General features: G+C 37.1%; 1 protein-coding gene across 3 annotated transcripts in view; it reads right to left on the minus strand.

The window, feature by feature from the left end:
* The window catches only part of vars1 (valyl-tRNA synthetase 1), a 77,767-nt gene that overhangs the window by 30,898 nt on the left and 29,938 nt on the right, over positions 1-16,931 (minus strand). For all 3 annotated transcript variants that reach the window (XM_039768658.1, XM_039768660.1, XM_039768661.1), the window contains 10 exons: positions 16,927-16,931; positions 12,875-13,002; positions 11,744-11,908; positions 10,446-10,527; positions 9,197-9,316; positions 8,736-8,844; positions 6,311-6,399; positions 6,002-6,092; positions 5,032-5,156; positions 2,610-2,713 (listed from right to left, as the gene is read on the minus strand). The exon at positions 16,927-16,931 is cut by the window's right edge and continues 96 nt beyond it. In XM_039768658.1, the coding sequence (XP_039624592.1) occupies positions 2,610-2,713; positions 5,032-5,156; positions 6,002-6,092; positions 6,311-6,399; positions 8,736-8,844; positions 9,197-9,316; positions 10,446-10,527; positions 11,744-11,908; positions 12,875-13,002; positions 16,927-16,931 (1,018 nt within the window). The remainder of the gene's footprint in view (positions 1-2,609; positions 2,714-5,031; positions 5,157-6,001; positions 6,093-6,310; positions 6,400-8,735; positions 8,845-9,196; positions 9,317-10,445; positions 10,528-11,743; positions 11,909-12,874; positions 13,003-16,926) is intronic.

Consider the following 16,931-nt stretch of genomic DNA (forward strand, 5'->3'; position numbering starts at 1 on the left):
AAATATACAAAAGCCCTAACCTTTACAGAACACATTCAGTATGATGCAGAGAATATTCCCGAATATTCATTCATGTTTTTGGATAAGCACAACATACTTGTGATAGTGTACCTTTTTCCACAGATATAATTTGTATTTCAGAAAGTGTATTTTTAAAGTCAGGTCTACCCACATTACTTAATTTCTCTAAACAAATGCAGCAATTTTCCAACCTGTGGTCATTAGTAGCTGGCTTCATGAATGTTGCAGCTGTAATCACATTTTGATAGCTACAAGAGTACTTACTATGGCTATATTTTTTTTTTCAAGGTGAACTTTATTTTTTCTATGGATACAAATTAGCTCTCACTCAATATGTCTGACTATAAAAACAATAAAATGTTTAGCCTCATTGTTGAATTTAATGAATAAACTTAAGGAAAAAAGACAGAAGGAGAGAAGGAACTGGAAAGACACGCAGAGCAAAATATACAGCCTGCAGTTATATGGTGAAACTAAACAACTTTTACCCGATACTGTGCATCTGAAAAAGTGTCAAATAACGCATACAGAGGACAAATACCTTTGTTTCGGAGAGTGTGACCAAACAGTTAGTCTACTACCCTTCTTATGGACAGCAGCACTATTCAAATCTACAGTGCATGCTAAAAACTATTGTTTTAAAAGAGTAATGACAACTACAGACGCACCATTTTTTATTTTATTTCAACCCTGTGTATGCGATTTCTTAAAACATAGCAAACTAGTGTGTGCTAGACAGCCAATGGATATGTACTTAAATTCCAGATATTGTGCAGCAGTACTTGTTTTCACTGTGGATTACCCATCACAAGCTGTGGTTTAGATAACAGCTTTCAAGTTTTCTCACAGGACATCATTGTAAGTGGCTGGAAGAGACACTTTTTAATGTAAAGATTATGTTTCTTTTAACACATGCTTATGGAACAAATAAATATATGCTGTGATTGTGGGGGGAAAAAAAAAACTCTGAGCCTAATCCACCCTAATCCAAATATAGTGCTACCTCGGTATACATCCTTAATCCGTTCCAGGTCCTTGGACATAATTATACCAAACAGGACGTATACCAAACAAATTTTTCCCATAAGAAATAATGGGAAAATGAATAATCCGTTCCCATGAAAAAAAATCCTATTGTTATTGGGATATTATACATTGATGGGGGGTTGTATAAAATTTAAACGCTGCTTAATACTAAAATACATAAATACAAAAGTAATTAGATGAAATAAATGAAAATTTAATCTCACTTTACTTTTTAATAACGTCTTTGTTTTTCACAATCGTAGATACCGTCGTTCTCGGCATAAAGTATGCAACAGCCATGTCCCGGATACGCATGCCACCTTCATACTTTTCAACAATCAATTCAAATTTACGTGAAAAAACACAAAATCACGTTGTGATGATGCAGGTTTGCCGTATGCTCCCATCTGCTGTCAGGGAGCCTACACCATCGGTAATGTTACCGATGAGCTTAGCAGTGAGGCACAACAAAGCATGGGGATGGTGAAAAAGTGCAAAGTGCTTTTATTAAAACAATCAACAAAACAAGGTGTTTAAATTAAAGTGCAGTGTCCAAAGTTCCAATAAATAAATCTATAAAATCAGAAGTGAAACGTGGAGGTTAAAACAGAAAAAAAGTCTTCTTAAACACCATGAGGTTAAAATACAGCAGGAAGCATTCTTTAAATAAAAAAAAAAGAAAAAAAAACACAACAAGAAGCCCAGTGCCTTTTTACCTGGGGGCGGCCCTGCTTCCCCCCTCTGGGCTTCTCAACAGGAGAGTCGCACTACTTGCAGCTGACCTTCACTCTGCCTACTTTAGCTGTTCAGTTCACCTCTCCATTCCCTGGCTCCGGTTGGCTCGTCCTGACAGCAACTTGGGATCCACAGTGACCTCCTTCCGGTCAATCCCGCTCCATGATCACTGAGCAGGAGTGACCACTACTACTATTCCCCGGGTGTCGGCCCAACACCCAGGCTCCCTATTCAGCTGCAACGCGAGCCTGCCTCTGCACGTGTGCGCTTCTCTCTCTCAACCTCCCATCCGTCCGTCCTCTCTCTTTCTTTCTTTCTTTTTCCTCCCCTTCTAGCCGACTTGTGCTTCTATTTATGAAGAGGGCATGGCAGCTGGAATCAGCAGCCCCAAGAACAATCACGAATGTGGATGGTCTGTCACCTTTGCACTCAGTTGTGAAATGCCCACATCGCGAATCGCCCTAAGAACCGCTTCAGTCACATAACCACCCCTCACCAAGCCACGAACGCTGTGATTATTTATGTTAAAACTGGCCTTTGACAGGAGCTGTGGACCCGCTATACCACACACGTGAAAATTCACAGAGAGTTATAGCGCGGGTTGTTCACTGAATGCTAGCAACTGGCACACTGACGCTTGTGGGCAGTCATGGCTTTGTCTCAAGAGGTAAACAAGGGTAGCGCGCGTGTTGTACCACGCAAGTCATATTCCAAACAAAGGTCGTATACCAAGGAAAATTTTTCGCGTCCAAACAGGACGTATACCAAGTTGGACTTATTCCAAAGCAGACGTATACCGAGGTATCACTGTATGTCCTATTGCTCACCTACAAACAGGAACCACCATGGGATTGTCTTTAACTTCTTTGAAGAGGCCTTTCTGTTTCAGGGCTTCCAGAACAGCCTTACGTGCATCAAACCTCTTCATTCCCTGAAAGGTTAAAGATATACATAGATTATTTGATGCTTTATTCTTTTAATTTGAAATCCAATCCAGTCATTTCACTACAGCAAAATACATCACTGAAAAGCCCTTAAATACAACTATAATATTTATAATTTGGGCATTTACTTTACTGTATTTTTGTTGTTTACATTGTAAATTATTTCAAAAACTATTAGTAAAAGTAGTTTAACTAATCTTATAATTGTTATCTATCCATTTTGCAGACTTGCTTATTAAATAATAGTGTGATGTAGCTTATATCATCACACTTGTAATATAATTAAAAAATGTCTATAAAATATAAATACAGTAATGAACTATAGATGAGTATTCTCCAATAAAATTTATTTACAAAGAATAGTGCTGGAACATCCTCACTTGCCAGCTCATCTCTTGGTTAACATTACTGACGGTTGCGGGTTCAAGAAGCTCCCAGACATACAGGGCCTGTGGAGTTAACCCGCACCATCACATCTGGTGGCAGCAGTAGGATAAGCTGTGGTGGTGATGACTGAAAACTGGACAGTGGAGCAGCAAGCGGTTTAGGTGCTTGACTTTTTAAGGAACCCACAAGACTCAAGCCACAGGAGGACATTTTACGGGCTGAAGTTTTTAATGGACATTTATTTATTGATTGTTTTATTGTCATTTTAAAGTTCTTGTTTCTTTTAATGTGCTGTTTTTACAGAGGGGACTTGGGTTTTGGTTTTATGAAAGGGTTTGTTTTATTAGAGTTTTTATTGATGATTTTAGTGCAGTGCAGGACCACACTGCAGACCTGTGCCACTAGGGGTGATGAATGGGCGAGGGGTATGTGGTATGGCAGGTCCGCAACTTGATAATCAGGAGCCTGTTATTAATAAGTTAATTAATTATTTGGCTGGCTGGTTCTCTGTGGGTGTGCATACTCATGCAGCTGCGGGCAAATGGTGGAGTGACTGGGGGCGAGACGGACCTGCACATGTGGGTGCAGTCTGTCTCAATTGCTTCATCTGCTTCCTGTGGTGTGCGATTGAGACGATGTGCCACGGAGGCCTATAAGAAAGATCTGGCACGAGGAGGACTAAGGGGGAAAAAAAAAAAATCATTCAGAGAAAAAAAAAGAGAGAATGATCCAGGTAAGAAAACAAAGAGAAAAGATGAGAGGCTAATGGATCAGAGAGAAAGGCAGAAGCAGGAGTGAGCTGGTGTTTAGAGAGAGAAGCATACAAATGGAAATGGAGCCCCAGGAAATAGTGTGTGGCTAGCGCTCAAGTGGGGGCTCAAGGATCACTCCTGTTGAAGGACCATGGAGCAGAAGTGATCATTACGCTCAAGAGTATCCTCTCGCCAGTGGCCTGTAGTGGTGGAAGGACAATGTGCTTTCACTGGGTGGAGCCCTATGACGGAGGGTCTGGTGGTTTCCCATGAAATGCAGAGGATTGGGCAACAGGGACACAGGCCAGGACTGAAGGGTGTCTTTGCCTGTTGGTTGACATCTCTGAATGCTGTGAGGTCTGAATAAGATAAGCTAGAGAGGCATCAGTTTTAAAGGGAGGCACCGGGAATTTTGAAGAAGATTCTTGCCTGTGTTTTTAACCTCGTTTCAACAGATTTATGGGGTTGTTTTTAACCTCCACCACATTCACCTCGGTTTTAATGGATTATTTATAGGTTAACTGAAAAACTTTGCACTGGGGGTGGCAAGGAGGCTTGGGTTTGCTTCCCAGGTCCACCCTGTGTGGAGTTTGCATGTTCTCCCATGTCTGCGTGGGTTTCCTCCGGGTGCTCCAGTTTCCTCCCACAGTCCAAATACATGCTGGTTCGGTTCATTGGCAATCCTGAATTTTCACTAGTGTGTGCTTGGTGTGTGGATGTGTATGTGCCCTATGGTGGGCTGGCACCCTGCCCGGGGTTTGTTCCTGCATTGCACCCTGTGCTGGCTGGGATTGGTTCCAGCAGACCCCCCGTAACCCTGTGTTAGGATATAGCGGGTTGGAGAATGACTGACTGACTTTGCAGTGCACTTTTTGGGCACTTCTATTTGGATTTTCTTTAAATAAAGCACTAGAGTTACCTTTGCACCTACCCTTTGCTTTGTGTGTATTTTGTCCTATTCTGACAAGCGCATCCCAGTCATGACTACAATGGTGCTGGGTTCCAGGGGTTCCCAAAATAGGAGTGGGGGCATGGAGCCGACCCGTAACATTACACATAAATCTAACATATTTATATCATCATACTTTAAATGTGATTACAAAAATGACTATGAAATATAAATAACGAACTATTGTTGAGTATTCTCCAATAATAAATTAACTTACAAGGAATGGTGCTGGTACATTGATTAGAAAACCATCATCATCAATGATGTTAACAAATTCCAGATTGTGTCTTTGGCCTACTTCATAATCATTATGATCATGAGCAGGAGTAATCTTCACAGCACCTGATTGAAAGGAGGCAAAGAAGAAAAAAGTAAATCTCTTCTGTGGTGTAGAATACACTATGTCTGTATGTATATATACACACAGACACATATATATTATACATATACATATACATATACACACACACACACACACACACACACACACACACACACACACACCAACATTTATTTATATAGCACATTTTCATACAAAAAAAATGTAGCTCAAAGTGCTTTACATAATGAAGAATAGAAAAAGAAATAAAAGACACAGTAAGAAAATAAAATAAGTCAACATTAACATTGAATAGGAGTAAGGTCAGATGATAAGGTGGACAAAAAAAAACTACAGACAGCTGGAGAAAAAAAATAAAATCTGCAGGGATTCCAGACCATGAGACCGCCCAGTCCCCTTTGGGCACACACACACACACACACACATATATATATATATATATATATATATATATATATATATATATATATATATATATATATATATATATATATATATATATATATATATATATATATATATATATATATAACAACACCAAATAGCAACAATGGAGATGGCAGGGAGAGATAATGGACAGCAAATATTCAGCAGTTTGGGCTCACAATATTGAGCGAGTACTAAAGAGTTTTGAATAACAAATGTTTCATTCATGAGCAAATGATATGTATATTGGATTGTTGTTCTATACTATACTGGGCATTGAGCATATGCAGATGTACTCATTTACTCATTTTGTTTTTGACATAAGGCAAATGAAAATTCTCTCATTCCTGGAGTCATATATTAAAAAGGTAAATAATTAGTTGCTTAAAAAAAACCCAAAAAAAACAAATTGACATTTTACCTGTTCCAAAATTAACATCCACAAACTCATCAAATACAACTGGCATTTTTCGATTGCAAAAAGGATGAGCAACATATTTTCCTTTAAGATGCTGTTAACAAATGAAAAAAAATATACATTACTTTTTAAAGTTTCCCCATCGAGAATAACATATACATTTATGATACAACATACATTATGTACTTCCATTAGCAATATGTAAAGTTTGTAACTGCATTTTACCTCTGAACTTGTTACATGCTCTGTGCTTACACTCACTGAAGATAATAAACTGAATTGAATATACAGTATTATAAATAAATAACCTACTAGATATCGAGAATCCTGTGGGTGAACCGCCACAGCTGTGTCGCCTAACATGGTCTCAATACGTGTAGTGGCCACCACAACCTCCTCATCTGAAATGGAATACAAAAATTAATTTATACACTGTTATATTTCTGTTTTTTAATGCTGCACTCCTCTCACAACCTATTTTTGCTGCTTACATTCCTGCATTGTTACTTTTGCAGTGTCCTTTTTTTCTTAAATCAGATAAAGTACCACTAACATGAAGCCATTACTGCCACCCCAGTACCCAATCCACTGCACTAGTCTAGACTTCAGCACAAACAAAAGTGATACACTAACAATCTACACTGGTCAATACCTTGCTGGTCTATGAAACAGTTTGTAAAATTGCTTATCCAATGCTCAAATCAAAGTTCCCTTGCATCAATTTTAATAAATATTTCATTTGAGAATATTTTTGAAAAACTGCTCAATTAATTTCATGAAAGCTGCAGAAATTTAGAAGACTAAATTATTATTCTAAAGTATGTTTGTAGTTTTATGTGCAGCTCTAGTCACAATACTACAGATATAGTCTCAGTAGCCCACCACAACATTTGCGCATGGTATACTTTGATTTATGTTCAGCTATTACAGCATAAACTACAAACATTTTATTTGCCTTCTTGATCGTTTCTTGGTTTTTCCTAAATAATAAAAATACAGTGTCAATATAAATCTCAAACCTTTTCAGAAGTTGCTTCCAATAAGCCAGCATTGCCCAACTTTAATTATAAATACATGTTTTTTTTTACCTGTATGTAGAGCTTTCTACTTTTCTATAGCAATTTCATTTTTAAAATATTCCCCAAATTGTTTTGCAGACTCCTCAGATACTTGCTATCTGTTCAGTTTCAGTGACGTATGTGAATTTAACTAGTTTAACAACTATAGGAGAATGAACATGATTAATATGATTTAGAAAGAGCAACAACACAGGCACAAGGATTCTGCTGTGCATTCTCTTCTTAACTGTGCTACAGTCATGAGCCGACTTACGACTCCATTTGGGGCTGGCCACTTGGCTTTATGTTAAATTTTCTTGGCACTCGTAAAACTGTAAAATTTTTCTTTATTGGGTTTGTTATGTTTTGTTGCAAGACATGTTAGATGATCAATAGTGGGTAGTAGATTCTTAGAAATACTTTATAAATTTATATATTTTATTTTCGTTCCTATATATTTCATGGCAATTTACTTGTTATTTATAAGTTTTCCTTATCATAGTGTGCTATTCCATATTATTATAAACTATGTAAGGACTTAATTAAATATACTATTTATTTATTTATGACTTAAGTTGTGTATTCGATAGATTCTGCTTACCTTTCTTTGTAATTGTACTTTTCGTGAGCAGGTTACTATACTTTTTTGTGGTTGTTACGGTGCTGTTTATTTATGTTAAATTAGCAGTATGTTAGGCACAAAGTGTAGAGATTATTGTAGCTGAGGCTCTCTGGGTCTTTTGTGTGTCACGTGTGTACATACTTAAAGCACAAACAAATTTAACTGTGCGTCACCTGTGTGCATGCTTTAACTGCAAACAGATTTAACGCAATAGTACAAACAGATCTTTGAATCTCTGCGGCTACATGTGGGTTCTGTGTAAAGCTATGTTTCTCAACCATCTGATCGTGCTTGTTTCACCCAGTGTTCAGCTTGCAATTTCAGCTGGTGGGTCATCAATGAATTTAAAATGGCAAAACTGGGGTATGGAAGCTCAAAGGCTGAGAAACACTGATTTAAGCAGGGTGGTGTGGGCAGAATAAATAAGAATTATGCACATGGAGCAGAACTGTTCAAAACAAACTTTAAAGGGCCCACAAAGAGTCAGAAAACATATGAGACCCTGTGAAATAATAATAATAATAATGAAAGATTTATTGTTGCAGATGATTTTAGCAATTTCTACAAGATTACTACCTTGTTATTTTCCTATGGCTATGACTGTATTTCTCTGGTATATTAACCAAACTATAATTTATTTTTTTTAAGTTACTTCTGATGCCAGAAGCTTCTAGTCTCGAATTTCAAATTGTTGAGGTGGTATTTATATTAAAAGCTTTTAGAAAGTCTAATTAGATTGCTTTATTTTTGTATTTTACTACAGTTCTTTGTTTAAAAAGACTTAACAGATTAGTTTCGCAAGATTTGTTCATTGGCACACATTCTATATATTTTAAAACATGTGTATTAAGTTAATTAGCCACTTTTAATTTGGTCAGTCTTGAGGAGTGTTCTGCCTATCCAGACGCCTGATGCTGCAGTGATAGGCTACAGTTAAATGAACCAAAAGATTTGGAATAATTGAGATAAGAAAATGGAAATAAAAATTGTGCAAAAAAGAATTTCATACAAATGATAAACAATAAACAAAAATTAAAAAAAGAAATCAGCATCATACCTGAGCCATCAATCTTATATGCAAAAGAGACTAAAACACCAAATTCTACTTTATCTTTATAACCAGGAACTGGAAGAAGTGTGCGTCCACTTAATTCTTTTTTGTCCACCTAAAAAAGGGAAATAATCCACATTTCAATGTTTAGAATTCTAGGCAGCAACACGTAAAAAAAAACAAAGCAGCTGTAAAAAAAATCTGCATGTATGTGTACAATTTGTGTAGCAATGCATGACAGGATCTTTAATTAGTTAATAATGTTGGCTTATTCATTTGAAAAGAAGGAAAAACAAAATCTGCTTGAAGTAGGCTGAGTAAGATATTTTATAAGTAACTCAGAAAATAATTAAAAGTCTAATTTTATAAACAATATGACCAATATTTTGAGCACATTTATATGCATTTCCATAAAATTATTTACTAAATTTAACTTGTCTGAGGTTGAAATACAAAAGGGTACCTACTTCTATATCTGAGATGGCAGAGTTTAGGGTACAAGACCAGTTCACCAGTCGCTTGCTGCGATATATCACCCCTTCTTCATGCATTCGCACAAAAGCTTCTTGTACTGCATAAGACAGTTTCTAAAGAAAAATAAGCAAGTTTCATTAAAATTAAACCAAGACTCCTTATATTCTGTTGCAATCCAAAATAAGATCAATCTTAAAACACATCTTATGAAACTTTAAGCTTTTAAAAACTGTGTTATATTTCAAGGTAACCAATTAGAATTATCAAAATAACTTATTTGCTTTGATCTCATTCGATCATTACCAATTAAATTAGTGGGGCAAAGGAATCTCCCCTTTGTGTTATTGTCAAAATATACAATGTAAGTTTCTTCACCAAAGATATTCAGCCCCATGTAAATGACATGCCTAGGGATTAATCTCTGACTCTGCCATTTTTGTAATTTGAACATACAAATTATTATGTATAAATATATGTATATTGTGGCAAAGGCGGCACAGTGGCACAGTGGGTAGCGCTGCTGCCTCACAGTAAGGAGACCTGGGTTCGCTTCCTGGGTCCTCTCTGCATGGAGTTTGCATGTTTTCCTCCTGTGGGTTTCCTCCCACAGTCCAAAGACATGCAGCTTAGGTGCATTGGTGATCCTATATTGTGCCTGGTGTGTGTGTGTGCCCTGCGGTGGGCTGGTGCCTTGCCTGGGGTTTGTTTCCTGCCTTGGCTGGGATTGGCTCCGGCAGACCCCCCCCGTGACCCTGTAGCTAGGATGTAGCGGGTTGGATAATGGATGGATATTGTGACAGAAGGCTAGCCCACTTGCCCAGCCAGGATGCCTTCTTAATGGAAGGACTTGGGGGGAGAATATGTGCTCAGGGAATTATCTCTCCTGGATTGCCACAGATTTCCATACAACACACTGGGAGTTGAGTTTGGGAGCTTTGCCCTGTTGGCTTTCAGGGGTGCTGCAGGCACTGCTGTGCTCTACTTTGTCGGGCTCCCACCTCATCTAGAATTGCCTTTGAATCATGCTAATGGGCCTGCAGAGGTACTCCCAGGTGCAGCATAAAAAGAGCCACCTGCCACTGTTCCAGGAGCAAGGCTTGTCTGATGATGGGGCCCGAGTTGCTTCAAAAGCTTGTATATTGTATTCTTGTTAGTTAGCCAATAAAAGTTGTCATTTTGCATGACTTCTCAAAAAGCAGGGACTTTGATGACAGACAACATGTAATAAAAATGAGTACTTACATCATCCATTGTAAAACATGCTCTGTCCCAATCTAGGGATGATCCCAGTTTCTTTAGCTGATGGTAAATGCGATCTCCCTTTCTATAAGGTAAATTATAAAATTTTGCTTCTGACATTTTCTTCCAAAATGTAACAATAAAGCTAATCATATGATTAAGTCATGTAATTGCATAACTCTATACAACATTTTGTATACAACAGTTGTATAGAAACTAAATTATGAGACTTCTCTCTAGGACATTGTCCTTCCATGCCCTGAGAAACTTTACTGAATCTAAGTTATCATTATAAAAGATTGTTTAGGTACAGCTTAATTTCTACTTGTGACTGTGTTAGGTTGTTGGTTTTCTGGATCAGCACTAAGGTTATTGATGAAGAACATATACAGATACAGACCCTGTGAAAATATAAAATCTATCAATATCACCTTCATTTTCTTGTCCATCATCAGCTCTCCCTATCTATTTTGTTTGTTTTTTTGCTATAAAAATTACTTTTACAAAGGAAGCAGCATACAAGGAAAGGTCTAGTTAATAGGGTTGGCTTAGTGAAAATTAATTTAGATGGAAGAACATAAAATTAAATAAAACATTACACAATACAGAACACAAACATATTTAGGCATAAAGGGGGATAAACGGAGCCTATGATGAAAACCTATGTAGACTTGGAATGTAAACTGCACACAGATCAACAACTGGATGCAGTATTCATACTCAAGAAGCAGCAACTCAGCAGTCCTAAACACTGTGTTACAATGTTCGCCACTTAATAAAAACATGGGCAGCCTGTTCTCACCCTTCTTATACAGTGCCATGTTGAAATTTCTTATATTGCCACGTCCAAATGTATAATATAATATATATTCTTACAGAAATTTGGACATGTCAGTATAAGACACACTTAGTATTTTAAGCCAAGTTCTGAAGAGTGCAGAAACTACTAAATAATAAATTCATGAAACTATCAGGTTAATAAAAGAAAAAAAAAAAGCTTTTTCTAAAAAAATGTTCTGCCGCAGGACAGCAGTAAAGTCCACTAGGACTGACACTCGAAAACTAGACTCTTGGGAGGCAAAAAAGGAAATTACATTGCTACTAATTGAATTGCTCATTTGTAATATTCTACCATTTAACTATTGGAGCAATGCATAAAGTCCATACACAGAAATAGTGACACTAAGTACTAGCAATGCAAAAAACAAAACTAATTAAATTTTGGATGTCACTTTACAGCCCTTTTTAAATTCTAGCCCCATTGCTTAGTGCAATTTAATGCCACAATTTCTCATACATACTCATTTTTCCATTTCCACACTTCTTGGATGAATGCCTCTCTGCCAAGGTCATGACGCGTTTTCTTCTGTTCACGCCACAGTTTTTTTTCTACCACTACCTGTGTAGCAATGCCAGCGTGGTCACAGCCTGGATTCCACAATGTGGTCTCTCCACACATACGATGCCTGTTAAAAATTGAACATTATAGCTGAATAGTCAGAAAATAAAAAGACCTGCCAAAAAATACATAGTAATATGACTAACTTTTAAAGAAATGTCAGATATGATTAAGTAAAAAAAATATAATTAAGAAAACAGAAAACTCATTCCAAAAAGGATGCATAATGAGTATCATCACTACAGCATCTGTTGAAAATTACCACAGGCTTTAGTACTGGGAAATGTTTGTCTTTATAACTCTACTAAATGCACATTTTTAATGTAGCAGTTGTTTCTGATTAATAACATATTTCATTTATCAATCTATAAATTTTTAAATCAATTTCAAATTTATTCTTAATTAGATTTGTTCACAGATGTTCATGAAGAAGTACTTCAAATGATTTCCCATTCAAACCTGCACCTGGTCACCACAAACTAACAAGTGATCCAAAGAAATGATCAGCGTCTAACTAAAAAGGATCCACAGTGTACTCCAAAAAACTTGGGAAAACATATCTACTACTAATACTAATACTAATACTACTACTATTATCTTTAAAAAAATTAAAGGCAAAAAATAGCAGCAGTTTGACACTACAGTACCTTAAAAATAATAATGCTTTCCTACAGTGTAGACATTTTACCAACTATGGAGGAAAGGTTGAGAGCATACAATGATACAACGCATTTCTGCACCCACCACATCATCTTAGGTTCCCAAATTAGGGCCCCGAGTTCAGTCGAGCAGTGGGTGGAGGACCATTATAAATAAAATGGTCTGAATTTACTAATAAAAGGTCAAAGGCAGATATATAGATATGCAAAAAAATGGTGATTCCTCTCGCAAGTCAATCTCTTTATGTAAAAGAATACTACCATAAAACCTTTCAGCAAGTAATTAAAATGAACAAGAAAAAATTTATATTGTTTGTTTTTATTAACAACCACAGGTATTATGCCCACACTAAAACATAGGCATGTATACTTACCAACGAGTAAGAGAGTCTTGAATAGAATTGGTGAGAGCATGGCCCAAGTGCAGAGAACCAGTTACATTGGGGGGTGGGATGCACATCATGAACACACCTTTAGGATTAGGTTCTGAGACACTTTTCTTCTGCAAAAGGAAGTGTATTAATGTACGTGGTGCTAAATTAGAGAGACTCCCACATCCAGACTCACAGGATATGTACTGGATTAAAAGAAATTGACAATTCTAATGTATTTTCTATGAATGATATTTTATAATTTTTTTCAACATGGAACAAAATAATAATCCAGAAACAAGTATAACAAACTCAAAAACATACATTCATATATTGCACTTCATTCTCCCGTACAGCAGGTGGAAGTGTCCCTCAGAGCTAAACCCGATCAGGACACCTGCAGGGTGGCATTGGAGTTGAAATATGGAGACATAGCCCTGTGGGGGTCTTTCTGGACAGCTAGAGGGCATTGCTGGGGGAGGACTGCCCTGGTTTTCATATAACCCAGAAGTGCTTTAGAGGACTTGGACAGGTGACCAAAAGCAGTTTCCAGGTCTAGCTTAAAAGGAAACTCACTGTCTCACTTAAACTGAGTTAGAGTAGGGAGGCACTGGGCAATGTTCTTTTGGAGGAGGACGGAGAAGTATTGATTGGTTTATTTTTAATTGTGTCCGTATGAAGAAGAGGTCTTGTCGAATAAAAATCATTTTTGAACCTGGAATTGTATTGAATATTGCTGTGTCTGTGGTTTGTGGCTCAGTGGTTCGTTGACGGAAGTGTTTCCCACACACAAAATAAAAAAAAAATGTGTTTTACTGAACTTGTGTTTTAAGTCAGTCGGTGTTGGATTTGGGGAGCTGGTGCGCCCCCTGCAGTCCACAATATATAGGATTTATTACAGCTGAGAATGAATTAAAAAAAAATAATTGATCGCATAAATGTATATAATTAATCGCAGTTAATAACATCTAACATTAAAACACTTAAGAATAAAATTAAATACTTTATTGTAATGAAATGTATTCCACTAAGGTGTCTTAATTGACTTTATGACTAACAACCAGGAGCCAGGCATTTATATCTATTACATATTCTGCATTTATACTCTTATAGCCTGGATTTGAAATAGCCTTACAATAAATATTGAAAGAAAATTTTGAATGTTACATGAGTAACTGAAATTGTGCCAATCAATGACTGTTATGATAAAAGAGTGAATATTTTAATACTTGTAGCACCAATTTCACTAACAGTACAGGAAAAGAGGATTCTGAATAGTGTTTTCCATCCAGAAAAAAAAAGTTCTTCCACTCCTCTGAAACAGCTAGATCTAAAAGCTGAGGCTCAGTATTGTGGTTTAACAAATGCAACTGAAGTTCCTCAATGCGTGCAAACTTCACACTCACTGTACTTTTACCAAAAAAAAAGGACAAAAACTATATCCCTGCCAGCTTCCACTCAAGATTTAAATACTTGCACACCAGTCAAGATTGAGAAAGACTCAAAAGTGTAGGCCTGTAAGTCTACTTACAGAGATATCACCTTCAAGACAATCCTACACGGACAGAAAAACCCAATATAATCAACTGCTACATGACATTTCTCAGCTGCCCTGCTAGCACCCAAATGAGGCTGCAATGATGTCATGATTACTAACTGGTTACATTCCATTTTGTCATACTTATGTCAGGCCCATATATAAAGATTTGTTTCCTGCAATATTTTAAGACGACAACCATCAGATAATACTTCATATAAATGGACGTCAAAGAAGTGGGTAGAATCAAGCTTCTTGAACATAATGGGGGTTTGAGACAGAAAACAGGAACAGTAATAGAATTCAAACAATTAGCATCACAGGAATTTTCTTCATATCTGCTGTGTGGGTAAGTATGCAAATATGCATCACTTAAATTTGATGCAATCAAAGTACAAGCAATTCCTTCTTCAGAGCTCTTTACTGTGATTGAAGAATAACTAGTTCATGGTGCGAATGAAAAAATAATTCTTAATTTGTGTGTATTTCTATTAATATTGCTGTCTGATTCTATGTATGTCAAAGTTAAAAATCAAGTTTTATTAATAGCATTTCACAGAGTATAACATACCAATAACGGCATACTGCACAGTTAACGTGCAGTGAATACACCGGACTTGAGCATTCATATTTTTCATACTCTTTCTCTGTACGTTTAGCATTCGTTTGCTCAGAGGTTGATGCGCTTGCTGCTTCCTGAGCAGCTCTTCTTTTTCTCCACCCTAGCGGCCCACTTCTTCTCTTTTTTCATCGGCAACTTTTCGCATTAAAACTCATTTAAGTCAGTGTTTGTGCTGCAATTACTTAGTAAGTTTTCTTTAATTTTTCACTTAAACTGGCACTTAAGTCTTCAATCTGCCTTAAGAATGATTTAAAATATGAAGAGGTAGGGAAAGGGATGGCAAAGGTGGTAAGGATGAGAATGGTGCCCGATCACGTGCTGCATGGATGCCCTGCTGGCCGCTGCCAAGAGTTGATTCTACAATAAAATAAAAATAAAGAGGAATAACCTTGTAGGTCAATCATCACCCTGAAAGAGGATAGTAGACGTCACGTAGTATATGTGTGCCAAATTTCAGGCCAATCAGTCAAATAGTTTGTGAGCTACTGGTGATTTAAATTCCTGGACAGACAAACGAACAGCCACAGGAGTGTATTATATAGAAAGATCAGGTGATAACCAATTTAAATGTAAAATAGTACAAATTTCATAGGTTAATAAAAATTATAAAAAGTATATCAAAGTGAATTTCCCCATAAGAAATAATGGAAACTCAGATGATTCATTCCACAACCCAAAACTATTCATATAAAAATGATTAATACAAAATATAAAGTAAAAATACATAAAACAAATTAACCTGCACTTTACCTTTAAAAAGAATCATGGCTGGTGTGAGTGAGTTTCTAAACTCTTGTGGGATTCCACCCAACCGGACGACACGCTGAAGAGTGTCCCAAAGCAATCGCAGTCTCCCAGCGCTGTAGCAGTTCGCCATATAAGCACATCCAAAAAGATCGCAGACATGCTATAAGCGCCTGCCGTTGATGGGTGATACAGGGAACATTACAAAGATCCCGCTACAATAAATAACAGCGCTGTTGCTGTTTCAAGCTGAATAAAGCTGGTGTTGTTAAAGTACTGAGACTCAGCTTCGTGTTTTGGGGCGCAAGATGGGCACTCGCACATCACAGCACACACGTGCGCGCGCACACACACACAGTCACAATGCTGTAGTAAACAGTATACGCTCGTACGGATGTTGACTATATGAGTGAGGCACACAGACTCAGACGGACAATAGGGGATGATTGCCCTCAAGAGAAGAGAGAGAGGAAGAGAGTGAGAGAGAGAGACACGTGACGGCGAGCGAGAGAGATAAGGAGAGAGAGAGAGAGAGAGACACGAGCGAGAGAGAGATAAGGAGAGAGAGACGCGCGCGAGAGAGAGAGGAACCATCAGCTCAGTTATGATCACAGCTCAGCAGACAGTGTATCCACACTACTCGTATTGTAAGACATCGCTCGTTTATCAAGTCAAAATTTATTAAAAAATTTAGCTCGTCTTGCAAAACACTCGTAAACCGAGGTTTCACTGTAAATGAGTAACAAACATCCCTTCAGAAAGTGGGGATAAACTGATGGGAAAGCCCACCAGGTTAAAAGGACAATCCGCTAAACACATGACATGATGTACTAAATGAGGTAGTGGTAAAAAAAAAAAAAGTATAAAGATAGATGAATTGTTAAAATTATTGCTATCCCCATAGACTGCAACATTTGTGCTTTAACTCTGCGCAAATAAAGAAAAGTTCTGTATTCTCATCTGGGCTCTGTGACGAAGACGCAGTAAAGTTTTTTCACAGTAACACCTGATTTAGCTAATGCATTGAAAGCTACACAACAGACATTTAACTGAAATATGATTTTTTTTCTATAGTATAATGCTTTACAAAAATAAAAATAATAATAAAAGTTCATATCTACAATCACAAAACTTCATTAGTAATGTACGTACCCCGT

The sequence above is a fragment of the Polypterus senegalus genome, chromosome 11 (genome assembly GCF_016835505.1).
Source record: "Polypterus senegalus isolate Bchr_013 chromosome 11, ASM1683550v1, whole genome shotgun sequence".
In the NCBI taxonomy this organism is placed as follows: Eukaryota; Metazoa; Chordata; class Cladistia; order Polypteriformes; family Polypteridae; genus Polypterus; species Polypterus senegalus.